This window comes from Alligator sinensis, unplaced genomic scaffold (genome assembly GCF_000455745.1).
Source record: "Alligator sinensis unplaced genomic scaffold, ASM45574v1 scaffold647_2, whole genome shotgun sequence".
NCBI lineage: Eukaryota > Metazoa > Chordata > Crocodylia > Alligatoridae > Alligator > Alligator sinensis.
In genome coordinates, this window is record NW_005841832.1 from 4,598,425 (window position 1) to 4,626,030 (window position 27,606).

At 44.5% G+C, this 27,606-nt stretch overlaps 1 protein-coding gene across 2 annotated transcripts in view; it reads right to left on the reverse strand.

Moving 5' to 3' along the window:
• Positions 1–27,595, reverse strand: part of SLC30A7 (solute carrier family 30 member 7) — a 52,953-nt gene extending 25,358 nt beyond the window's left edge. The window contains exons 1-7 of one of the 2 annotated variants that reach the window (XM_025197210.1): positions 27,147–27,595; positions 15,984–16,097; positions 13,333–13,420; positions 12,681–12,807; positions 9,980–10,129; positions 7,294–7,344; positions 2,111–2,246 (exon numbers count right to left, since the gene is read on the reverse strand). In XM_025197210.1, coding sequence (XP_025052995.1) covers positions 2,111–2,246; positions 7,294–7,344; positions 9,980–10,129; positions 12,681–12,807; positions 13,333–13,420; positions 15,984–16,097; positions 27,147–27,202 — 722 coding nt within the window. In that variant the 5' untranslated portion in view covers positions 27,203–27,595. Of the gene's footprint in view, positions 1–2,110; positions 2,247–7,293; positions 7,345–9,979; positions 10,130–12,680; positions 12,808–13,332; positions 13,421–15,983; positions 16,098–18,444; positions 21,494–27,146 lie in introns of those variants that run through there. The other variant, XM_006014984.3, reaches the window with a different exon arrangement.
• Positions 27,596–27,606: the final 11 nt, after the last annotated feature.

Consider the following 27,606-nt stretch of genomic DNA (forward strand, 5'->3'; position numbering starts at 1 on the left):
GAGAGAGGGTGGGGGGCCCGCGCCCCGGGGGTGGGGGGGGGGGGGGGGGGGGGGAATGGAAAGGGGGGGGAAAGAGGGAAGGGGTGCAGGGGGGCCAGATTGAGGCCCCCATGGAGAGGGAGGGAGTGGGGCAGGGGCAGGCACTGCCCAGCCAGGGCAGTGAATGCGACCACAGGAGTGGGACAGATCCACGGGCAGCTCATCCGAGGAGTGTCGGGGTGGGGAGCAGGGGCAGCTCCCCACTGCTATGCACATCCCTGGGGGAGCCATGAGGGGCATGTACCCCCCTGGATTTGTGCACAGTACAAGAGCAGGCTGCCCACTACGGGCTGGGGACCAGGAGCTGTGCCAGTCTCTTCCCAGACCAAGCCAGGGCTGCGCTCAGGGTGAGTGGGGACACGTGGCAGCAGTGCTGGGAGGGATAGCTATGGGGAATTTTGGGGCAGCTATAGCCCACCCCATAGACACCACTCCCAGCACTGCTGCCTACCCCACCCCTGCCGCCCCAAGCACAGCCCCAGCCTAGCCCCCCTGCCAGGAAAATCCTGGCATCACTCCTAGCCCTGAGCCCACAGCAAGCTGCCTGTCCTTGCACAGCGCACAAATCCAGAGGGGCACATGACCCTCATGCCTCCCCCAGTAGGGTTGGGTGCAGTGGCAGGGGGTGCCCCCCCACCCCGGCACTCCCTAGACAAGCCACCCACGGCTCTGTCCTGCTCCCAGGAGGCTGCTCTCCGAGTTGCCTGGCTGCATTCCTGGCTGCGTGCATGCTGCGGCTGTGCACATGCATGTGGCATTTACTGGTGACATTATTAGCTACTCCAGCCAAAAAAAGCCAATTGCTGATAATATTAATTTTCCTTCTATTGGTACTGATTCACTATGTGACCGATATATCGGTGCACCTCTACTTTATAAAAATTAACTAACTGAACTTGATTTACTTAGATATTCCTGAACATTCAGTGCTGAAACCATACTTGTTTGACAAGATAAGTATGTAGAGTCACACCAAAGGCTACCCTCTAAATGCTGCCACATTCCTATATATGGTAAAACATAATGCAGTCACAAACAAATGTTCACCTTACTATTTTTTTAACAGGAAAATGATATGTTTAGTTTTAGTGTACATCAGAAGTTGTGATACTCTGCCCCCTACCAAATGGTTACTGGAAAAGTGCTTCTCAACTCTGGCATCTCTGAACAAATAAGGTAAAATGGATAAACAGGTTATGAAAACAGAACATTCAATTTGCAATGATCTTGGTAAAATGTAATCATGGGAGAAATATATGTCAGTTAATGCTTTATTAAGTAACCCTCGCTCTTATTTTTTAAAACAACCCAGAAATTCTCAAGACAAATATAAAAGTTCAAGCAATATCCTCTGAAGAGCATAGCAGCCTTAATTAGGATAGGGCTAACCTACATCTAGTGCCAGATGGCTCATCTCCACTCCACTGAGGCTATTCTGCTCTATTTAGTAGTACAGAACATCAGTTTACATAAGCAGAAACAGACTGCACACAAGGCAAAAATAGGTCTACAAGATGAAAAACTGAGGGGTGTTTGTAGCACTAATCCAACAATGCTAAAATATGAAGATTGCTAACAAAGACGACACATCTTTACACATGCTCTGGGGTGAGGGTGGTGCTTCAATTAGACCAGCTCTTTGGGGCCACTCTAATTAAAGTGCCCACAGCATCTTGTGCATTCAGTCCCACACACTTCAAAATGGTGGCAGGGACACTTTAACTAAATTTCATTCAACGAGCTTTAGTTAAAGCACCCCCCAGCCATTTTGAATTGTGGGGATGCTGAATACACATGACACCAAGGCTGCTGGAGCGTGCTAATTAGACACACAGCAGGTGTCAGGCATATGCATAAGTGCCCAAGATGACTAGAGCAATAAAATATTACAGATAGGACCATGTAATAGAAAGAAGAGACAGAAAAAGGTAACTGTTTATTTTTAGACAAAGATAACGTTGCCAGGAATTACCACTATTTTTTGAGATACTCCGTTTTGATTTGCAATTAAAACTATCATAAATAGTACTGAAAAATGCCACTGAATGTTTTACTGGGATCAATCACTTACCTGATGCCTATAAGCAGAGCTATAAGCATCGAACAGATAGGATCTGCTATCATTAGACCATAATTCTGCATCAATAGCGCAGATATAATTACACCAACACTTCCAAGCGTGTCTGCAATTATGTGTAAAAGTACACCTAAAAGGACAGAAATTAAAAATCAATGCATTTAAAACTTGAAGCTCTTTGAATTGACACATTTTGAAAATAATTATTTTTAAGTAATGGATTACAAAAAGTTCATATAACAGATTTAATGTAGTACATCATAGCATTTGGAACTATAACTTTTAAAAAAAAGAGCATTTAGACATTTACAGACTATTTTTTGCAAAAGACTTTCTGTGAAATACTGAATATGCTTGTTTATTGCCATCAGCTAATTGCCAGAGTAGTTTTAATTAGGGGTGCACCAACAGAGATTTTTTGGACCGATACCGATGTTTAATGAGACATATCGGCTGATACCGATCCGATTGCCGATATGCAGCCAGGCAGCTTGGAGAGCAGTGTCTGGCTAGTAAGTCTGTTGGGGGGCAGAGGCGGGGGGGGAGGGAAGGGGTGTAGTAGGGGGCAGATCAAGACCCCCAGTACTAAGGGAGGGAGTGGGGCAGGCACTGCATAATCAGGGGGAGAGCAAAATGGAGCCACAAATGGCTTGCCTGGTGAACACGGGGGGGCAGCTTCCGCTGCTTCGCGTACCCTGGAAGCCAAGTGTCTCCCTGGTTCCAGCCTGCAGAGGCAGCCTGCCCTCACCCTGCACACAAATCCAGGGGCACATGCCCCCCATGCCCTCTCGGGGTGTGTACAGCGGCAGGAGCTGCCACCCCACCCCAAATGAGCCACTCATGGCTCTGTCCTGCACTCCACCCCACCTGTGCAACACCTGCCCTAGCCCTAGCTCCACTCCCTCCCTCACCGCAGAGGCCTCAATCTGCCCCCCATGCCTCTTCTCCCACAACAGACTTACCAGTCAGACCCAGCTGTGCACCTGGCAGCCTGCATGCTGCAGCTGCACATACACAGGGCATATCTGCAACATTATTGGCCACATGAGCCAAGAAAAGCCATTTGCAGATACTGTCAATTTTCCTTGTATCGGTACCAATCTGATATGGGACTGATGTATCAGTGCACCTCTACTTGTAACCAATTTAAAAGTTCTTGACCAACTGGTTGGCTATAACAACAGCTGAGACAAATTTTTACTTCCTGTGGCCCATAGGCTAAAAGTCTACCAGAGAAAGCAAAATCTCTGTAAAGCATTGCAGCGCATGAGTTATAAAAGTTGTAGATATTGCTAGCGTATCATTATTTGACAGTATAATATAAGATGGACTATTCTGTCAAAATACTAATAACAACACATCTTATCTGCATGACTGTTGTGTTAGCACTCTTGACTGTTTTAATCTATTGTGTAGTCTGCAGAAGATAAACCTCTGGAGCTCTCTGCTGGTCATTATTGGTATTTGCCAGTCATTGGAATTAACTAGTTAATTAACTAGTTAAAAAGTTAAAGAAATGGCTAACTTTTAACTTTAACTAGTTAAATTTTTCAGCTGTCAACTTTTAACTTTAACTAATTAAAAAAAAAGGTTAACTAACTTTTTTTTTTAAGTATAAGTTAAAAGTTAAAAAAAATATGAAATCCAGTTTTCCCAGAGTTTTTCCTGACACAGCCACTCCCTAGGACTTGCATGGAATGATATTTCTTTACTGAAACTCTAGGACTTCTTGTATAAGAGACAGAGAGTAGTGTGCCTTCCTATGAGATATGGTCTCTTAAGAACTACAAGTCCCAGGGTTCCTTAGTTCATGCTGGCATTTTCTGTGCATTTGCAGAAGTCAACAGGGCAGCCAGTTGGCCGCAGGAGTGGGAATAAGCATTCCCTCATCTGCCCATATAGAGCGACTGTTCAGTAGTGGGGACTTAATTTTGCAAGACAGAAGAGGAAAATTGTCAGATGTTAATTTTGAAATGCAGCTTTTGCTGAACTTCAACAAGCATGTTTAAACAGTTTCTGCTATGCAAATGAACATTCTTTTTCTCACTTAAACTGATTTTCTCATTTCAGTCTAATTTTGATTTTCAGACACCTTCATTATTTCCAATTCAGATGTGTTTCATACCTTTTGTTACCTTTTGAGCAATAAAAATTGTAACAACAGGGGTTTTCTGTAGAAACAGCTTTCATTTGTCACCTGGCTATGAATATCTCCTTTCTGTTATTCTGGTATACCTATATGATGCATTAACTTTTACAAAGTACTTCACATGGAGAGGGTGAGAAGGATCTAACATTACATAGGTATTGGTAAATGATTATTCTGAAAACCGTATGACAAGTATAACATCGTTTTCAGGTAAAGCAAGGTGAGTTCTGAGTAAATTAGTGTACTTCTGTGGGCTTATGGAAAAGAAACCCACTCATTGCATTTAAAAATGAAAAATGATGCTAAGAGGTAATTCACTGTGTTTCACACATTTCTCATGAATCAACTTAACTTTTAATTAGTTATGCTCTTTTTAACTTACCTTTTAACTAGTTGAAAATGATAATACTTAACTTTTAACTTAACTCAAGTTAATTTTAAAGGTTGCTAACTTTTAACTTTAACTAGTTACATTTTTCATAAACTTTCCCATGACTGGGTATTTTCCCTACTCAACAACAGCTTTTACAATGTATAAGCTTTTACAACCGGAAATATTTCACCTGCAAAACCAAATATCACTGGTCAGATAAATACATATTTAAATTAATATTTAAAAATATTTTAAACAGACTCATTTTAAACAAGATTTTAAGTAACTTCTTAGCAATAAATTACAAAGATATAATGACTTAATTATCTTTTTCTGGCGAGTTCCAATTGAAATGTGCCTGCCAAACAGAAATTACACTATCTTCATTTCACTCTATTATTTGCACAACAAACGAGAAGGTAGTTTCCAATGTTGTAAATAATGGTCCTAAATCACCTTAGGATTTTTCACTAGAACTTGGCAGAAATAACAAAACTTAAATAGTTCCGTATTAATTTTAAAGCAGTTACTGCTGCACAGAGGAGGGAGCCTTCCCCAGGACCACCCTTTCCTCCAACATCCCACTGAACCTAGAGACCCCCTTCATGTAGGAGCACTGGAGGATGCAGAATGGAATCCCCTCGCTTGCTATATGACATTGGGGAAGCATGGAGAGAAGAACCAGTCAGAGACTTTAACCTGTGGAAGCAGCTGAACAGCCTTTAAGAGAATTTCTACAATTCTGAACAGACTTTCTCTGTCCTGTGCTGACTAGCTGTTTGCTTCAACCCTCTCTTCCCTCTCACAGTCTCTTTGCCTCTACTTCACACTACCCTCCCACCCCCCATGCCTTTCTTACCTTCCTCCTCCTTTCACTTTGCTTTCTATTTAGTTTCTTCTCCTAAATGAACTCACCCCAAATAAATTATGGAATTAACATGACATTTCCTGCCATTTTACTGTTCATTCTTACATTTTATAACCAACCCTTTTCTCCACCCTGGGGTCTACCTCAGCGACTTGAATTGTAGGCTCATAAGGGCTTGGATCATCTAAGGCCAGTGGGATCCCATTTTTCACGGAGCCACAGGCACCACACTATAGTGCAGTGTGTGTATATACAGTGTATACACACGTGCTCACACACTATACAACTACATATAAACGATAAACTATAAACATAATGAAGATCAATAATGTTAAACTCACATTTATCTAGTTCATTTTTTACAAGATGACAACACGGCCATAATTTTCTTTACAATTTTTAAAGTCCTGCTGTACATTTATTCTTAAAAAGTAGGCACCTACAAACTTATTAAAGTCCTGCATACATACATCCAATAGAGAGCAATTCATACAGTGGGATGGACAGGACAAGAATTGTTTTGAAAATAGCTGACAATCACTGGTAATCGCCAAGCCAAAAAAAGTAGCCTCTTAAATGATGGATCCTAAAGTAGAAGTAAACAGATTAAAATGCAATACACTCATTCAATTACATGAGATGAGGGGGAAAGGTAGTCTATAGGAAATGTGAAGGTCTGACTGTGGACCATTATTCCAGAAAAATGGGGAACCACACAAAGAAGAGATGCCAGAGGTGTACATATTGCTTTGTTATGTCAAGTAACTATTAGAGGTGCACTGATACATTGGTCCGATATTGGATTGGCACTGATATAAAGAAAAATGACTGCATTGGAAATGAGCTTTTTTTGCTTGATGTAGCCAATAAGTGCCCTATGCATGCGCGCAGCTGCAGCGCAACACGTAGGCGCTGAGGAGCACAGCCCAGCAGCTTGGAGAGTTGCGTGAAATTGGTAAGTCTGGAGAAGGGAGGGAATGGCCCTGCAGAGGGCAAATTAAGGCCCCCGTGGTGAGGGAGGGAGTGGGGCTGGGGCAGGTGCCGTCCAGCTGGAGCAAGGCATGGGATGAAGCCACAGCTCGTCCAGTGGGCGTGGCTCCTGCTGCCGCACGCACCCCGGAAGGGCACAGGGGGCATGTGCCTCTGGATCTGCATGGGGTAGGGAAGGCTGCCACTGTGGGCTGGGGCTGTGCTGTGGTCTTCCTGGCAGGGGTTGGGCTGGGCTGCCTTCAGGGCAAACGGCAGCGCTGAGGGGGGGGGATGTGGGGGCTACGGTAAATTTTGGGGTGGCTGCAGCCCCCCCGTAGTCCCCTCCCAGTGCTGTTGCCCACCCTGAGCGCAGCTCAGTGCAGCCCGCACCCGCCGGGAAGAGCCCAGCACAGCCCCAGCCCCAGCCTACACAGACACCTCCCCCGTACCCTCCCATGGTGCCTGCAGCTGCAAGAGCCACCCCCGCCCCTGCAGCTCTGTCCCACACCCTGCCCTGCCCCCTAACCTTGGAACCTTTTAAAATCTGTCACACTGATTAGGGCTTTCTGATTTTATAGTCCACCATAACTACGCTTTTTCCATAGCATGTGTTGCCATAATAGCTAGGTTTTAAAAAAAAATAGAAATTAGGTCACTCTTGTATTTAGTCTTTTACAATGGTTTATCTTCTACAAAAATTCAAAGCCACCAAAACCTGTTTGTTATTAATATCTAAAGAACATCACCAATATTCAAGTCAAAACCTAGGCAGTGCTAGGATCTAAACTAATAAACTACTATACTTATTTATTTCATACCTTGTAAAATCTGTTTGCTGGATCCTGCAGCTGCTTCAAAAGAGTGATTGTCTGTAAAGAAAATGATTGACAAATTAAGCTATATAAAAGTTATCCTCAAACGGATCAATTCTGTTTTGTTTTCTGTTCTCAAGCTTGTTTGAGTAGACCACAAAGTTGCTCACAATCATTAGTCAAAACTCTGGCTGGAAAGTAAAGTACTTTCTGGATAACAGCATGAAGTTACAATAGGGTATAAGCATTCAGAATGTACTGGCTTGCATAATGCTGCTGTAATAAACATGTTAAGAGCAGCAATATACTTCTTTTGCACTGGACACAAAATTAAGCTGGTCATTATTCTTAAGAGGTACATTTTTTAATCTGAAGATTAACCTCATCATAGGAAGAGTGAAGATTACTGTATTTCCTATACAGAAACATAGCCATAGAAAAATCTGTATCTAATGTGAACTGAACGGTGTCAAGATTGGATGGGGTAAAACACTAAGTCTTCTCATGTAGTAACATATCTTTGGAATGCTCTTTCCAAAGGTTATTTTTCATAACCAAACGGAGAATGGACACTAAGCAAGATATGCACTATTTAATCTATCTGAAAAGCTTACTTCTGCTGAATACTAAAAGCACAGTCAAAGCTGTACAAAACACACAGCCCTTGGCTCATAGTTATTTGGACTATATAAATGCCATCAAAATTTGTAGTCCTAAAAAAAAAAAAAAAAAATGCAACAAGGCAAGCTTCAGCAGAGCACTGAAAATGCAAGTACTCCATTTCCAACTAAAAGTTATTGAATAAAGTAACAGCCCAAGAATATTAATATTCCAAAGACATATCTCTAGAATAACCCAAAAGCTATATAAAACATATTAATCTTAACATTAAATTTCCCATGTCACTTTTACTGTTGAAAGTTTCTTTTCCTGTACTAGTAAATCCTTTTAATTCTCTTCTTGGAAAGCAGAAAAACATTGCTGAACTTTCTGTTTTCATCAATTTGTTTTTTCCTTCTTATGGTGAGTATTCTTAGATAGAATTTATTGTCATCAAGTAAAACATCAGATCAGTTTTTGTGGATTTTATTTTACCTGAGAATTTATTCTTTCCCAATCTTTTCTCCCCCCGCATCAAATTACTGAAAAAAGGGAGCACTATGAAAGTTTTATTCTTCCCTGGTATAAATTAAACAGCTTAACAAGTATACTACCATGCTTTTAACTAATTAATTGAGCCAATCAGAAGAGTGGAACTAACTAGCCCACAATATTCCGTGAAGGAGGCTACACTACTTCCACAGAGCAGCATGGCACATTTCAACGCAGTGTTAACAGGAACATAAATCTGACAATTTAGAAATGTCCTTTGTTAAATGTTTCTCTTCTTCCCATGCATATTCTCCTCTGCTTTCTAAGCTGCATCTTTACTACTTACCACGCCTATCACAAATATTAAACTACATTCATTATTGCAATGCTGATTTTACAATAATGCTCATAAAGGAGCATCCAAAGTCTGCCTTAAAAGGAAGCAATATTGATCCAAGTGGATCATAAGATACATTAGGACACTAACATCTGAAAACATTACTTCTATATAGGTTTCCCTCAATTTATGTGGTAGATGCGTTTCCAGGGACTACCGCATAAATCGAATTCGCATAAAGTGAACCCAGTTTACAATTAATCAGATAGGGTGAGTGAGGGATAGAGTGAGGCCGGGGCTAGGGAAGGGGTGGGAGAGGGGGCAGCACAGCCCAGTGGCTGCAAGCAGGCATCTGCCACTCCTGGCGCTGCAGCAGAGGCAGCACCAGGCTCTTTGCAGTGCTTGGGGTGGGTGGCAGCCCCACTTACCCCGCTTCTCCCCACTTTCTGCAGCCAGCCTGGGAGTGGCTGACACCAACTGCCTGCAGCCGCTGGGCTGCACCATGCCCGAAACCCCCTGGTGTGGTGCAGCCCAGCAGCTGCAAGCAGGTGGCATCTGTCGCTCCTAGGGCTGCAGCAGGGGTGGGCAGCTGCCTGCAGAGGGATAAGAGCAGGCCGGGGCTGGCGGTGGCACCAGGCTCTTCCTGACACTCGGCAGCGGTGCCAAGAGGGCAGGTTTTGGGGGGGCAGCAGCCGCCCTCCCATTGCCGCAGCCCAGCTCGAGTGCCAGGAAGAGCCTGGTGCTACCACCGGCCCCAGCTTGCTCTTGTCCCACTGCAGGCTGCTGCCCGCCTCTGCTACAACCCTGGGAGTGGCAGATGCCGCCTGCTTACAGCCGCTGGACTACACCACGCTGTGTGGTTCGGGGCATGGCGCCCAAGGGCAAGCAGAGCCCTGTGGGCTTTGGGGCACGGCGCAGCCCAGCGGCATCGGCCATTCCCAGAGCAGCTGCAGCAGGGGCTGTGGTGAGTGGGGCCCCGGCCCCACGGCCCTTTCCCCTCCCTTCACAAACTCTCAGACTCACCTGCTTGGGGGAGGGGGAGCATGCCTATGTCAATTGCATAACAGCAAATTTACCTCGCATATAACGTATTTCAGGTATATATCGCATAAGAGCGAATTCACATAAATCAAACCCACATAAATCAAGGAAAAGCTGTATTAACTGATGGGGCAAGTTGCCAACATCTTCTCTGTTATTTACAAAGACCTGGTTGAAGCAAAACAAGTGCATGGGTCTTTATTTGTAATCATAGATACTTACCATGACAATAATCTTGACTGTGAGAGTGCCTGTGATCATGAGAGTGTCCGTGACCATGGCCATGTTTGGACTCATGGCTGTGACCATGACCTCCATGACTGTGTCCGTGGCTGAGACCACCATTAAACAGAGAATGGCTGTGCTCATGCCCTATAAAACAAGTATCATAGTGAGAAAATTGTGTGCTTCCATTAATTTCTAAACTACTTAAGATTCACGCATATCCTCCAAAACAATCTCAGTTTACTTATATGCGGTTCAATTAGAACAATGTGAATACCAAAAATGTATGTTCTAAATTTATCTGAACTATACTGCTGCATTAAATACTTACCTAGCTTGGAAACGCATCATAACACTTCATTAGATACACTGCTATCTTTTCAAATCAAGCCAGGCTGAACATTTAATATCACTGTAATAACATACGTTTTATCTCTAACCCCATCACACTGGGACATCGAGGGGGCACTCTACAAGGTGGAAGACAGACAGACGGTCCTATATGTAACCCCACGAGGAGTGTTGGGGAGGGGATTTCAATCTCTGGTGACATATTTTTTTTGTTGCTAACAACTGTTTCATACTTAGCCCCAGAGAGGGTCATATACCTCTGCACTTTCACCATTTGTTTTTAATATTTGTATAATAAAGTTTTAGAAAATTAAAAAAAAGTCTCTCTCTCTCTCTCACACACACACACACACACACACACACACACACACACACACACACACACACACACACACACCCCCCCCTTCCAACTGTGGATAGTGAGAATAGGATTAATATTCATTTGAGTTGTACCATATGTTTTTAAAAACTTAAGCTTAAACGGTTGTCAGACTGAATTAGGGTTTATAGTTTATGTTGGAAAACTGTGTGGCATCTTAATCTAATAAAAAACTCAGGATATTGACCATATACATATTTGTATATACTAATCTTACATTTCCTCTGAAAATGAATATAAAATTGCAAAATACGAAGAAACATGATTTCCATCCTACACTGAAATTTTATTCAATTTTATTTTATTCAGCTGTTTCCTTGCAAGTACTCTATGTTAGATCCTGTTTCTTATTTAAAAAGAGAAACCTTTTATCTAACTGAAAATTTTTAAAAACCTTTTCCAAGTGCAGAAAAGTACAGGTTTCAGAAAGCAGATTAATCATTTTACAATTCCCAGTTATTGGGAATCAAAGGAAGAGACTGACAACTAACAGTAAAAACTTCTCAAAACTACACACGTACATACACATATATGCGTGTACACAATTTAAGCTTGATACCAAGGGCAAGTCTACACAGCTTCCTTCTCAACACCAGGAGAGCTGCTAAAAAAACAAGCCCTGTCCATTTGCTCCAGATCATCTAACTCAGGGGTGGGCAATTATTTGGGACCAGAGGCCACACAGGGGTTTTGATAAATTGTCACAAGCCATGTAAGCACGTTCCCCCCCATCCAGCCCCAGCCAGCGCATACAGCTTACTGCTTTGATTGATCCCAATGCCCCTGCCGTTCAGCTCCCCTGACCTCAAGCAGCAGCTTCTCTTCTTGCTCCTGCTGCATAGACCATGGAATGGGTGGGCCACCGGGGCCATGGCCCAACCAACTTTTAGCACATTAATTTATATAACCCACAAATGTGCAACTGTCATTCCGGTTAAAACTGTACAACAATTTTTTTAACTGCATAGTTAGCTAAATTAACGTGCTAAAAGTTGGTCGGGCCATGGCCTGGGTGGCCCACCCCATTCCGCAGGCTATGTCCTGCTGCACCACTGGATTGGAAGGAAGCTTCAGCTCGGTGGCTCCTGCCCCAGCACACGGAGCCCTGACTCCAATCCTGGCTGCCTTCCACCTACTCCACCCTCCTGGCATGGCGGCTGAGTGGGCAGAAGGCAGCTAGGAGCTGGAGCCAGAGCCCTGCATGCTGGGGCAGGATTCACCCAGTTGAAGCTCCCAGCTGCCTTCCACCCACTCGACTGCCCGCACTGGGTGGGCAGAGTGGGTAGAAAGCAGCCAGGAGCTGGAGCCGGAGCCACCCAGCTGAAGCTTCCTCCCGGCCCAGAGCAGCACAGTAGAAGCAGAAGGAGGAGACACCACTAAAGGCAAGGGGAGCCAAGCAGCAGCCCCACTGGTAAGCTATGTGCAATGGAGCACAGCACGGGGTGCCCCGGGTGGAGCTCGGACCTATACAGAGCACTACAGGGGCAGCCACAGGCTGGATCCAATCAACTGGCAGGACTCCCTCCCCACTCATTGCCTGTAGGCTGGATGCAATCAGTTGGTGGGCTGGATCTGGCTCATGGGCTGTATTTTGCCCATCCCAATCTAACTACTGGTCTCTGGTGTGTGCACAGTAGGTGGCTTGGGAATACACCCAAGTGCCCCTTTCAGTGCTACTCTCAGGCTTTACGAAGGCATAGCCTGAGTACAGCCCTGAGGTGAATATTCAAGACTGCTTCCAAGCTGTCTCGTCTGCCAGTCTCTGCTATGCACCAGGTGGAATGGGGAGGGCTTATTTTGTCAACAACAGCTCCTGGGTTAAAAGGGAACAGTACAGACTTGGCCCAAAAAACACAAAGCATGAAACAACCAAGCTCTGGCTGGAGGCCAGAAAGGGACCTGAACATAAACTACCAAGAAAGGGAAAAACAAAGAGAGAGAAAGAGAATTACAAGCATACAAGCATACCAGAGTCATGTGAATGCCCATGACCTCCATGATGAAAAACAAATATTCCTATGAGATTTACAATGAATCCAAGTATAGACACAGGGAGAAGTCTTTCATGATGAACATCAGGAGGCTCCAATGCTCTCTAAAAAAGAAGCAAGTTTAGAGCATCATTTATACTCTTATCACACTATTAAAAGGAGGCAATATACTGTCCATTTTCTAACCGACTAGATGCAGAAGTATTGTGACACAAAAACAATCTTCCAAGAGATAAATTAGTAAATCAGTAAGTTCTGGTTTACAAATCAACTCCGAAAGCTTTTAAAAAGTCTCAGTCACAAAAGGTAAGAAGTATAGGGAAGAACAATAAAACATTATGTATATTTCTTCTGTCGTGATGAGTTAGGTCTGAAACGAATACACACTTCTTTATACTGTCTGCTCAATGTCATATAGATACTCTGAAAAAAAAAATGCTGCTTTACATGGTTTTCACTTCTCTCATGCTTAACTGGCTATGAACATGAACAAATTCACAATCCATTACAATAACTTAAACTAACCCTATTCTCTTAAATGTGCTGTACTATACGAAAGTAGTAAGTCTATGAAACAACCTTCATTTCTCAGAATAGACTGACTTACTGCAATTGATGACCTAACATACCTCAACCCCTTCAGAGAAAATGAAGAATGCTGTGAAAATCAGGAACAGACCATTTACAAAACCAGCCAGTACTTCTGCTCGAACATATCTAGGAAGAATCAAACAAGCAGTATTAGATATTACTACTCCTATTTAGATGCTGAAAACACAGAAGTACTTATCTGGTGTCAACATAATTGAGGTAAATATTGCCAAACTCTGACTTACAGTTTTCTCATTGCCGTTGCTATACATATGAAGAGTAAAAGAATTTCTACACAAGAAAATACTAGGTGAATAGACTCATTTGTATGTCAGCTTACCTTGCTTTTTCTTGCCTTCATATATTGGATCTATAAGACGCACATTTTTTTGCCTAGTAGTCCAAATCAGTGGCAGGAAAAATATGGCCTGCGGGCTGAATCCGGCCCATGGAGGGACTTTATCCAGCCCACAGCAGGTCCCTTGGTCCTGCCTGGCTCAGGCACTGTCTGACCCATGGTGCGTGCTGCTGCCCCTTGGGCACGCAGCGGGGCTGGGGCAACTCCACAGCTGGACTGCCTTTCTAAGCAGCCCAGGCAGCAGCTCCTTCTGGCTGCCACTGCCACTGGTCCCAGCCCCATGGCACTGGTGGGGACCCACATGCACAGCTCCAACCCCAGCCCACCCTGTGCCTTCTCCAGACTCACCTACCCACGCTCAGCAGCAGCAGCAGCAGCCAGGCAGAAGTGGCTGCTGGACGTGGGGGAAAACCAGCCCCCACCCTCGCTGCTGCTGAGACCTTCTTGCTGCAGCCACTCAGAGCCCATGCCTGGGCTGCCTTGTGGCAGTGCAGAGGAACCATCGCTGCCCCTTTGGGCAGCCTGGAGGTGGCAGTGACAGCGGCAGAGAGGAGTGGCAGGGCAGCCTGGGTGTAGGCTCTGGGCAGATGCAGCAAGAAGGGCCCCGCAGCGGCGAAGGGATGAGTTCTTTTCCCCTCGCGCCCAGCAACCGCTTCTGCTTGGCTGTTGCCACTGCTACCATTGCTTAGCATGGGCAGGCAAGCCTGGAGCAGGCGCAGGGCAGACCGGGTTGGGGCTGTGCACGTGGGTTCTGACTGGTCTGGAACTGGTCCACTCCACTGGGCTGAGTCCGGAGCAGGCACAGGGTGGGGCTGAGCACACAGGTCCCTGCCAGTACCACGGGGCTGGGGCCAGAGCCACCACCACCACCTGGACTGCCTAGAAAAGGCAGTCCAGCTATGGAGCCACCCCAGCCCCACTGCATGCCCAGGGGGAAGCAGGATGGGATGGTTCTGTCTGGTCCAGGCACCAAGGGACCTGCCACGAGCCGAGGTTGGGGCTATGCACTGTTGGCGGTGGCTGCGAGAAGTCGCAGGGTGCACGGGCTCCAGGCTACTGTAGGGTGACGAAAGTGCTGACCGGCCAGCGGCAGCTCCCCAGAGCTACCCATGTGGCCCATGGGCCCAAATAATTGCCTGCCCCAGTCTAAATCAATGACAGTCAGTTATGGACAGCTAGAAGCCACGTGAGTAGCTAGGTGTTAACCAAATAGTCATAACAATATATATATCTTTAGGTAAACTGTGGCAAATTCACTGCAGTTCAAAAACAAAAAACTATAGTACTTGTTCCATTACTGGTAAAGTTGGGGAGCACATCTGTTGTACTATTCCTGGTTGTAGGAAACATGTTCTTAGGGCATGAATTAAAAAAAATCCCTCTGATAACAGAAGTTGAGATTTGAGTTTGACCTACAAAAGTCAGCCTTTGACAGAGTCTGCAGTGACCAATGTAGACCTATGAAGACCCCAATTATGATGCAGGTAGATCTAGATCTGGCAAAGCAACACTTTTCAAAATATTAAGTTTTATATGGATTATTGCTTTCACAAGGGGGAAGAAAGAAAAAGAACCAGATTAACTTTCACTTAGTCACTGGAACGCTTGGCATTTTGAAAGTATCAGTAGGATTCCTAACATTTTAAAACAGAAAAACAAAACCAGATTGATTGAGTATATGACATGTATGTTAAGTATATGTAGTCTAGTTTATGAAAAACACTGATTAAGAACGGAAAAGTGGTTTCATTTTGACTGTCAGCCAACAAGAATGAATGCTAGCAAACAAAATAGTAACACACTGTTCCTGCAATCTATTCTCTGCATTGTTAGTTCAAAGAATAACTCACATTTTGTCCATAACTTTAACTCCCATCCACATGCAAATGCCTCCAGCTTCAATTTTATGGTATTTTACACACAAAGCAGAAGGCCCACAGCAAACATTGGTGCTTGAAGGTTGAATGCTGCATACTCTCAAAAAAGTAATGCTTTGGGTAGGGCAGTTAAAACTATAGCTTCTAATAAGCGTTTACTCCAATATCTGCTAATCAAATTACTTTTTATATCCCAAGTTTACAGTGCAATTTTCTCATCTGAGTTAAACTAGGCTACCTTCAGTGGAATAACATGAATGAACTAACTTGACCTAACTGCTATAGTAAGCAAGCCCATGCAGAATACATTGTTTCATTACATGATTTTTGTCTGTTAACAATAATGAAAACATTTTAGAAAAGTAATGAACTTGCCTTCCAGAAACACAACGCTATTTTTAAATAGCGCTTCTGTAGCATATAACATTTGGCTTGTTATGTCTAAATTACTTACCCATAAGAGAAAGCATCATTTGATCTCCATTTTGAAATAACTGAAGCTGCTAACCCAGCCAACAGAGCAGTACAATCAAAGAACATATGAAAAGAATCTGATATTAGACCTAAACTGGAAAGGAACAGAGAAATTCAGTTAGGTTCACACAAAGCCTATATTAAGTTTGAATTTTAAGGAGCTTTCAGCTGCCCTCCCTCATGTTACAACTGCTCATTCCTGTCCCTTTGGCTAGGTACACATTACATAGTTCCGCTACCATAATATATCAATTAGGATTGTGAAGAGAAATCATACTCCCTAATGGACATCATTACGCTGATAACACTTGTGTGGATCCAGGTATACAAGAGAAACATGCTTTTGTCTGCTTAATTTCTGTTCAAGGAGATGATACAGATTCTCTTAAGGGAAAGGATCAATAGAGCTAGTAAAAAAATTTCTGACACTGAAGTTAGAAAATGCTTAAATCAACAAAATCAAGCCATTTTGCAGGGACATGTCAATACTTACCAGGGCTGTAAGAAGCTTTGGGTGGTGATTCGATTCAGAGGCAATTCGGCCCAATTCAGTGGCCGAATCGCCAAATGCGAATCGAATCAAGGGACCAATTTAAAGGTCTGAATCGATTCAAAGCTCTCCAAATCTTTGGCAAAGATGATGCGGACAGTCCCCAGCAGCTGCAGCAGGGAGCTGCAGCCTTAAAGAAAAGCCCCAGTGCTCACCAGGTGCTGCCAGGCCGGGGGGGCAGGGGTGATCCTCACTGCCCCATGTTGCATGTGGGGCTCTGCACGAGCCCCCCCGACCCCTCCCTGCTCCCCCGGCCCCCCCACAGCTGCCCCACCTGCCGGGGCTCTGGCCCTTTAAGGAAAAAAAAAGCAGACAAAAGCCCCAGGACTCACCGCTCCTGGGGCTTCAGGGGCTTGCACAGAGCCCCCACCTGGCTGGGGGCAGCGGGGATTCTTCCCCCTGCCCGCTTGCAGGAGCAGTGAGTCCTGGGGATTCTTCAGGATTTTTTTTTTTCTTAAAGGGCTGGAGCTGGCACCCGTGGGGGGGCTGGGGGAGGGGGGAGTTGGGAGCTTGTGCAGAACCTCCATGCAGCGTGGGGCAGTGGGGGGCAGCAGGGATTGCCCCCCGCCTGCCAGCACCTGCTGAGCAGAGGCTTTTTTTCCCCCCCCAAGTGCTGGGAGGTGGGACAGGCGGGGCGGCCATGGCTGGCTGGGAGAGGAGCGGGGGATGGGCCTGGCCTGGCTGATTCAAAGATTGGGACTTTCACCTGCTACCAAATCACCAAATCAGATTCAGCCAAATCAAACCAGGACAGCAATTCGAATCACTGAATTGAATCGCTGTCCCCCAAATCAGCCAAATCTGAATCTGAAGCGAACACTAGCCACTTCACACAGGCCTAATACTTACTGTCAAAATTTAAACGGGTTCTCATCAAAACATTTATTTCCACTGGACCCAAAATGCCCATTTCAATCTTTGTTTCAATTATATATCCACAAGACATACTGGAATAATTAATTGCAGAATGCTTCATTTTGCAGAAGATTCAGACTTACCCATTTCTTAATAACTCAGGACAAAATGAAATGTGCAATTTCAGTTTCCAGTGGGAGATTCTGTTCTCTAGTTAGTTCTTCTTGTAAAAAATATTATCAAGTTACCATATTATGTACTTTCAGAGTATGGGGGGGGGAATGGTTACAGCGGGGCCAGATCAGGAGTGGCTGGGAGTGGGCTAGAGCAGCACCAGACCTGGAGGGGGTGGGGGGGAGAGCAGGGCTGGACCTGGAGAGTTGGTGGGGAGGGGGTAGAAGCTGAGCAATGCCAGATCCAGAGCAGCAGGGGTGGAGGGGTGCAGTGGGGCTCCATCTCTGACCCCCCCGTCATTCTTGACGAGCAATTTGCTAGTACCTCGATATAAAACTCTTTCTCTCACACCACCATGAAGACATATTTGAAGGCCTCATGACATCTGAGAGAGCTTAAGGGATGGATGAGACTGAACAGATAGAAACCATGGATACACAACTGGAAAGGCAAAGCCTGAGGAATAAACTTGTCAAATAAGCACACCAGGTCTGCCTCTGTTAGAAGCGAATGACATCATATTTAGGGGATGCATCATAGGACATGATCTGCTATGGGACACCAACTGATGCAGACTTGCATGAAGCTGTAACTCAGGAAAAGGCCACAAAGACCTAAGATGCACCTGCCAGAGATGAGGACATCCAATCACCCATCTCAGCAACTGATGCAGGTAAAGTTCTATTTTAGCAAAGAGAATTTTTAAGGAGATTTGACTATTTTTATCAAGTAGAAAATTGTTTTGAGAAAAAAGTTAGGACCTATTCACAGACAAAGATAATATTTCTTTTCATGAGACCATTCTTATTTTTGAATGATCTTACCAGTAGCTATTTTTTCTATTTTTTATTAGTGAGTTTACCATATTTGTTGTTTGCGCTGTTTTCATAAGATCCTTTGCTATTCTGAGTTTGTATCTGCTGTATCTGTTGATGCTTGCATTATTTCAAACATTTCAGAATCATAGCCCAGAGAAGGACTTGGGGCCACTGTGGACTGTATGCTGAGTAAGAGCCCACAAGTGTCCTCCTGTTGCAAAAAAGCAAGTCTACTGGGTTGTATTAAATGGAACATCACTTGCAAATCAAGGGAAATGATTCTTCCACTATATTTGGCACTGATAAGCCACCATCTGAAGTACCATGTCCAGTTTTGGGCCTCTCACTTCAAGAAAGATGTAGACAAACTAGAAAGGGTACAGACAGAAAGTGCAAAACATTATTAGTAGGGACTGTCTTAACTCATAATAAGACAAAGCCATTGTCATATGCCTTTGTCCCAACATGAAAAGCCTATTTTGCCAGGATTTCACAACAGTCCCACCCCCCAGCGCTGATTGGTGGAGAGGCCACAAAAGCGATGAGGTTGGAGGGGCACCCCCTTCCATCTTGTCTGCTGCTCCCTTCATGCTGCCCTGCCAGCTAGGACTTTCCACTTCCAGGGCTGAAAGGTCTGCCTGGGAAGGAAAGACTTAATAAAAACTTATTTTTATGGATTTTTTTTTCCACAGATTTCACAGGCAACCCTGGATTTCATAGTTTCCACGAAACCGTGATTTAGGTAACCCCCTAATTATTAGAGGCTGGGGAAATATGACTTATAAAGGAAGGTTGAAAGCACAAGCATTATCTAGTTTGAAGAAGGGACAACTGGGAGGGGAGGGGAGGGGGATTTGAAAAACAGTCTTCAAATGCCCAAGAGGTGATTATATGAAGGATGGAGATAAACTAGTCTGTGGAGGGACAGGACAAGGAGCAACAGTCTTAAATTGCAGCAAAGGAAATTCAGGTGGGATATTTGGAATTATTTTTTCACTATGTGGACGGTTAAGCATTGCAAAAGGCTCTCCCCAGAGAGTTTGCAGAATCTACAGACCATGAACATTTTTAAGAACAAGTTAGGCAGGCAGTTGACTGGGGTGATTTAGTCAGGGACCATCTTGCCCCAAGCAGCAGGTTGCACTAGATGACCTCCTGAGGTCCCCTCCAACTCTACTATTTTATAATAATATTTTCCAAAATTACACTCCATAATGTGCAAGATGGTTGTAGCAACTATGTTACCCAGATCTGTGCAGGTTTTGTTTTCTCTTTTCCTGGGGAATCCATTCTATTTATATGGACAATACATTTACTTGCATCATTTTATTGGGGAAAAATGCTATGCAAGAAACTGGAACCTACTGTAAAAGCTGTCAATACCAACCACTATCTGGGCAACTATAAGTTGGGTCTAACAAGCTTGGTAGGTTATGAACACAGACCCCTGCAAGCAGGTAAAGGGGCAATGAGATCTAATGAGCAATCCACACAATCACACCTCCTGCTATGTCACAGGTGCGTGGAGGGAGGTGTGATTGTGGAATCCTGCATTAGATCCCTTTGCACCTTATTGCCTATTCAGGGGGAGCCTGATCCCAGGCTCCCCCTTCACCAGCAAGAAGCAAGCTTCCATGGCTGGGAGTCTCCTGAGTTGAGGGGCGCTCAGCTGCAGGGGTGCCCCATGCACCCGCAGGGCTGGGCGATCATAGCAGCCGCAATCTCTCAGGCTCAGGGGATGCATGAAACACCCAGGGCTGAAGGGGGGGGTCATGGCAGCCATGCTCTGCCAGGCTTGGGGGTGCATAAAACCCCTGGGCCTGGGGCATCATGTGCCTCTGGGCTTGAGAGATCATAGCAGCCGTGATCCCCCAGACCCAGGGTTTTCATAAAAACCCCATGGGTTTTTTGTGGGGTTTTTTGTTTTGTCTCCCCCCCTCCCCCCCCCACAGTAAAATGTATTGGTTCCCTCCTTTCCCAATTAAATACTGGAAGAGCTAATCTAGTGCACCTGTAAGGGTAGAAACAGAGCTCAACTTTCCTTGTTTTTATGCCACTAAAACTTTTTTTTGGTGAAGAGAGTATGCAACAGGTCTTTTTACATGGAGTGGATGTCTATTTGCTTGGGGTGGGAGTTCTGGCTGGCTGCCCACGCTCTCCAGCTGCCCTGGGCAGGTGCTTCTGAAGTCTGAGGGGCCAGATCCTGCATGCTTCAAGGAATTCTCAGGCAAGATCTGGCCCCTCAAGCTCCTGACTGGCTTTCTCTACTTACTGGAATGCACTGTAAGTGGAAGAATGCTAGGGTTTCCCTGCTTATAAAGATGCATCCCTGGGATCTCTTCCCCAGCATTTTTTTTTTTAAGCAGGGAACCCTGAGCTTTCCTTGCTTAAAAATACATACTCCTGGGAGGCACAAAGGTCAGGGAACTTCCTGTGCCTCCACACTGAAACCACCTAAAGGCATAGGTCAGTGCAAGTCCTGATGCAAAGGGGACTTCCTAGCTCCCCCACTAACCCATGCCTCCAAGTAAACCATGGCTCATTGTGGAACCTAGACCAAGTCCCAGTGTGGAGGCATGGGGCACCAAGGCAATCCCAGCTCCTGTGCCTTGACTTGCATTGATCCATGCCTTCAGGTGAAGAATGGGAGGGTTGGGTGGAGAGGTTGGGGCCCAGAGTGGATGCATGGGGCCTTGGGCACTCCCCAGCTCCCTCACCTCCATGCTGACCTATGCTTCATCCAGAGGGATGAGTCAGCACACATCCTGGCAAGGAGGTATGGGATAGTCAAGGAGATGGGACCCTTGTCCTACGCCAGGCCCCTACCTGATGCGAGACAAAGCAATGTGTGTTTCACCCAATAAAGCAAATCCGCTGATCCACTTTGGCTTGACAACGTTTATTTCTAGCCTAAGAGTATTGCACCCTGGATCCACCTATCTTTGTGTGCAAGAGTCCTAGGATTTACTGATGATTGTTCTTCTTTTAAAATCAAATCCTTCAGATATATTTATTTCTGAAACATTTTAATCTAAGCTGAAAAAAATTTTGCAACCAGGCATTTAAAGAAGAATGTGCTAAACTGCCAGAAAAAGGAAAACTAAGACTTTCTACCCCCCCCCCCCCCCCCCACCCCCCCCCGCCAATAAATTAGCATGTCAAATTAAGTTCAATTGGATTGTCCAGCCCATCATCTTTTCCTGGAATTTCCTTGAGAATCTTGGTACCCTCCACAAGCTTAACACTGAAGAAGGTGGCCTCACTCTACCTTCACTATTGTAAACCAGATTGTGTTCTCTGGCTGATCTAGGCCAGGGCCACTTACATCACCACCAGTCTGTAACTGCTCTTTGTCTTCATTTTTTTTTCTTCTGTCAATTCAGAACTGAATATCACGTCCAGATTAAACAACAGCCAATTCAAATCCACATTCAACTCTATACTCAGTCTCCACATCCCTCAATTTCCTTCTTTCCTCCTCCTTTTGTTTTGTGTTAGTTGTTCCAATAGGCACGGCTTGTCTATGTGCTGGCACTCCCATCTCTCTCTCTACTCCTTCCTATGTCCATCCCTTGCTAACAGTGGGAAAGACCAGAGTTGGTGTAACATACGGAAATTTTTCTGCAGGGAACAGTGCTGGAACATGGCACACTTCAAGAAATAGCAAAGTATTAGTGGGAAAGTGCAATGGCTTTTTGTTGCTGACAAACAATGGACACAAACGAAGAGTTGGGACTGTGTATAAGGCAGGACTGTGTAAACACAGCAGCTGGAATAAAGAGTTTGAAAACACAACAGCAGTTATTTACAGGACTTATGACTAATGACTTTACAAATGTGGGTATCTGTTGCATAACAGACAAGTGTAGAGTCACATCTCATACACTTGCATTAACTGTAAGCCAGGCTTCATGTCTACAAAGTGCTACAGAGTAGGGGACGGTCTTGGACAATAGCAGCTCAGGAGTCAGGTGTCACAGTATAATACTATGGCAAAAGAGAGCACTATGTGTATCAAGAGAAATGGAGGCTCTCCTACTGCTTCAGAAAGAGAATGGAAATCCCAGGTGACTTGTAAGTAAGCAGTAGCTGTTTCCAAAAAATGCAACGTTAAAGAGACAATGAATCATGCCACCTTGTCAGGTATGTGAAGTTTCCTGGGAAGTTGCATGAAGACCAACTGAGCCAATTAGAGTAACTGAAAAAGCAACACTTGATCCTGACACACATGCATCACATATGTGACAGAGCAGTAAGGGTTAGTCATGTCCTTTCTCAAGAAACAGTTGCTTCTTCTGAACCCTTTGAGAGAGTTCACAAAGAAATATATGATGAAGGCTGCAGACACTCAATGGCTAGAGAAATGGCAACCTCTTGCCAATATCAGCACCTCAAGAAACCTAGCAGCCAACAGAATCTGACCAGAGATTATTTACAGAATGGGCTCCAGAACAAGACCATGGCACTTGCTGCTTTTTCAATGGCAACTGATAAAAGCGTAGATGGAAGTGAGGTTGGACAGCTACCTGGGTTTCCTCAGAGTGTCGATCAAGATATGAAATGTGACAGGGCTGATGAAAGGACAGGACATTTTCAACAGCATGACCACAGTTTTGGACAAATTAAATGCAGACTGGAAAAGGACAATGAGTGTTACAACAAAGGGGGCTCGTTCCATGGTGGGAAGGCAGGCAGGATTTATGGCAAAATTCAAGATCAAAGGGCAGTGTCAATCCAGGCCATGAGCTTTGTGCTTTTCATTGCATTCTACATCAGGAAGCCCTCTGTGCCAAAACTCTAGAAATGGAGCAGGTGATGAATGTTGTGGTTAAAAAAACAAACAAACAAAAACAGTGACTTTCATCCTACCCAGGCCCTCAACTATCAAGCAGTTCAACCAGCTCTTGGAGGAAGGCAACTGGACACCGGCTGAGTTGCAAGGCACTTAAAGTACTTCTTTGAACTGTGGTGTGAAATTAAACAAGTATTTATTAATGAAAGAAACCCACAGCTGACCTGCAAGATGAAAAGAGGTTGCAGGACCTTGTTTTTTGTTTGACATAATGGGGCAAATCAATACCCTGACCACGGGAACGCTGGGTCAGAACAGTTGTGACTGAATTTCATGACACTGTGTCTTTGAAAGGAAGCCATCTCTTTGGGAAAACCAGCTCAGTGCAACATAACACATCTTCCCACCTTGAAGTCGCTTGTGCAATGCCACTGGGATTGAAAATCGTGAGGGATTGGAAGAGCATATGGTCAAGATTGCTGATCTCTCTCAAATTCCATGATAGGTTCTTTGACTTTTTGGCTCCATAAGGAGTTGAGATTTTTCAGGACCCTGTTCTCTGCCCTGTGGAACATAGTCCCCTTCAGGAGCTGTATATGGAACTCTGTAAACTTCAGTATAACACCACACTAAAGGATAAGTTCTCAACAGTTACAATTCATGGATTTTTACCAATACCTGGGAGAAATCTATCCAGCAATATAATGCTTTGCATCAAGAATGTTAATCCACATACATGAGCGCATATGCCTGTGAGACTAGATGGTCTCAGTGACTAACATCAAGTCAAAACTATGCTCAGGACTCCGCAACAAGCACTTGAACATCATCCTAAAAGTGGCTTTGGTACAGCCCTTGGCAGCAGACATCAGAAAGCTGGCTGTAAAAGTGTCCAGGAGCAATGCTAGCAGCCTGTGAAATATCAGCATGGGGGAAAAAAAAAGGATTTTTTGGCTTTGTTTATTCTTAATGTTGAATTCATCTTTATCTTTATTCATCCTGGCAAATGCTATAGCAAACAGTTTTTGAAAATAAATCTTTTTTTCATACCTTTTGGAGGCCTGTTTGTAGGGGGTGTTGTTTGTTTTTGTACATTCATAAATTGGTGTGTCACAATGTAAACTAAGCTGAGGGAATAAATGAGTTTTGGAGAAGAATGATATGTGGGGTCCATAGGCACCTGCAAGGCAGAGAACATTTCCTGACAACAAATTTGAGTTTAACAACTCTAGCTTCGTTGACAAAAGCAACTGCTGATACAGTATATTTGGACTTCTCCAATTTTTGGTTAAAAGCTTTCATTATCTGGAATTAGCATGGCCTTGGGTGAATTTAAAAACTCTCTCTCTTCTGTAAGACCTCAAAATGTAGTTAAGAGGGAGACGAAGCAGTGACAAACAATGACAGATGTAGTTATAGAGTAGGAGACATTTTTAGAGAATACAGCAGCTCAGAAAAGTCAGATGCCACAGTGTAGTACTATCAAAACGGGGACTAATTTTTTTAATTTTTTATTTAGATGCATATGTTAAACCAAGTATCATGTCCAAATTAAACAATGACCAACCCAAATCCATATCCAATTCTGTCTGTACTCAATCTCCACATCCCTCAAATCCCAGGTCTTACTCTTTTTCTACTGGGACAGCACATGTGCAACTCCCAGACCAAAAGTCCCAAAAATTCAGATGTGCCCAGTATGCTTCATCTTAGCCATAAGGCTGATAAGTGACAGGACTAGGAGAAAGCTTAAATAAATGAAGAGAGAGAGTATTGGTGAGATGTGGAAGTGATGTTGCCTCTGTACACAGCTCTTTGCTCTCATGGACAGATCTAAGGAGAGTGGGGTGCAGTAATACATGTGTCACACTGCCAAGGCATGTAGTGAGATCTCCAAGCTCATCATCAGGGCTGCTGGAGACTGCCTTGGCACGGCTCTGGAACCCAAGGGGTGAACACAACTGCCACTTGCCCTTTCCACTCACTTGCCCAGCACCTAATTTGGCAGCAGAAGAAAAGAGAGAGAGTGAGCAGTAGTGGTCTTCACCCCCTGGATCCTGGCACCACACCAAGGCAGTTTTCAGCAACCATGCTGACAAGCCAGAGAGCTCAGAGCTCACAGGGCATTCATTGCACAGCCAAGGCAGAATGCAGTTGCACCCAACCCCCACAACCTGCCCATAGCTGCTCTGTACCTTTTGGACTTGCTGTGGATTTTATGTACCTCCATTTTAAGTGATCCACAAGTGCTTGATTCAGAAGAAATTCGGCCCAATTTGGCAGCTGAATCTCTGAATCCAAATAAAATAATGAGACCCATTAATCTCTCTGAATCGAATTGGAACCCTCCAACTCGATTTGGAGAGATTCAATGATTCTGACATAGACACAGCTTTAAATGTTTTTTCTACATAAGTCAAGGTACCATGTGGCTTGTGAATGCCGAGACGCTGGGGTGGATAGAGCGTCCCACAGGAGTGGGAGGGGTGTCTCCTGCACGCTCGGTGGCAGACTCGGAAGTAGACCAGAAGTACTTCTGGATCTGCCGCCAAGCACGTGGGGGGGCCACCCTGTTCTCCTGCGGGATGCTCCATCTGCCCCACTATCTCAGTGTTCACAAGCCATGCCTGGTATCTCAAGGTATCTAGAAAAAACATTTAAAGCTGTGTCTATGGCTGAATCACTGATTCGCTAAATCGGCATCGAATCTTCAGATTCAGATTTGGCTGAATCGAATCGCGATTGTGATCCAAAACAACAAATCTAATCACAGTCGGCAGTTCAGGCTGAATCCGAATCGAATACGGCTCATTTTGCACACCCCTACTACGGATTGCCCAATATAACACTAGCAGCTCTCTACACTCAAATCTCATGCTTCAGGTTTTAGTCTATTGTCTACAGAAATAAGGAAGGATTCCCCTCCACCCCCAAGACACTGAAGCACTACCTATTGGCCACGGGGAAGGCAGGTGAAAGTTAATGGTTGGTGTGCAGGTGGCCAGACTAGAAGGCCTAGAAGTCCCTTCTGGCCTTGAACTTGACAGGAGAAAGTGCAGAATTTTCATGCATATTGTGGCTCTATGAAAGTCACAGTCCCATACTGCCTGCCTATTCTATAGAGACTTGACAAGTCAGTATCACCTAAAACAAAACTCCTCAATTTCAGATTCATATTCTGTGCATTAAATTCATACCTCCAAGTATACCACAAAACTGGTAACCATAGGAGAGAGAATCAGAGACCAAAATACCAATAGGGCCACTACACCTGAACCACTTGGAAACATTTTTTCCTATAGCCAACTATTTAGGGTGTGCATGCAACTTATGCACAACTTTCAAAATGAGTTGCAAAGGCAAAAGCAGGCATTTTGAAGAAATAAAATGGCATTGTCAATGTTCTTTTGAATGGTATTCAAAACAAATTAAGAGCAACAAGAAAGCTTTTTACATCTAAATTACTGCTTCATGTAAGCCTCTCAATAGAGAAACGGTGTGTGGTTCTTCTACAATTTATGTGAAACCAGACCATAATCCAAGTTCAGTGGTCAGGGATCTACAAATGACACTTTGCTTGAACTCTACAGGTATTTTTAGCAAATGAGAAATCTGGAGACTGATATACCACCTTATTATAATGACAGCACGTTAACCAACAGAGAGCTACACTGCTGGTGCCCGTGGCCCTGCTATAGTCTGCACGCTACTCTGACAGTCCTGTTGTAGTTCAAATTAAAACTAGATAAAAAAAAAACAGCTATAGACTTGTTGCATATTTCCAAGTATTAGCTTTATAGCTGATTTGCTCTTTTTATAGCTAGAGTCATTTTTATCACGTGATAATTAATTTGCCTGTGTTGGCCAGTCAAAATTTATGGCACCAATCACCAGTTAATCGCATGATAATTTATTTTGCACTTGTGCCTCATCTAAATGTACTGCATGACTCACCAGTGTATGGCATAACAGTTGTAAGGTGTAGCAGGGGCCTGAGATATACCGATCATTTCAAACCAGAACCAAAGTCATTTTACTGTCAAATTTTCCTAGTGAAGTCTACCGCATTCTGCTTTTCAGACAGGCCCGATCCATGCCCTGTCCACCTGGCTGAGCACACCTACTGCTGGCACGTGTTGTTTACCTACTCCAGGATGTTTCTAAGCTGGTCACGGATACACAGACAAAGGTGTTTGACACAACTACCTCTACCATATGGCCAGCAGTTACTCCACACTTGCCAAGGTGAGAGGCCCATGGGAAAGCAGGGAAGGGGAGCAAATGCTCCCAGTCCCAGGTCTGGGCAGCAAATTGGTCTCAATCTGAAGGTCCTGAGCTCCAGCATCTTTCCCCTGCTCCCACAGCCTCTTCCCAGGCCCCACTTCCTGCTCAGCGAGTCCTGCTCCTTCCTCCA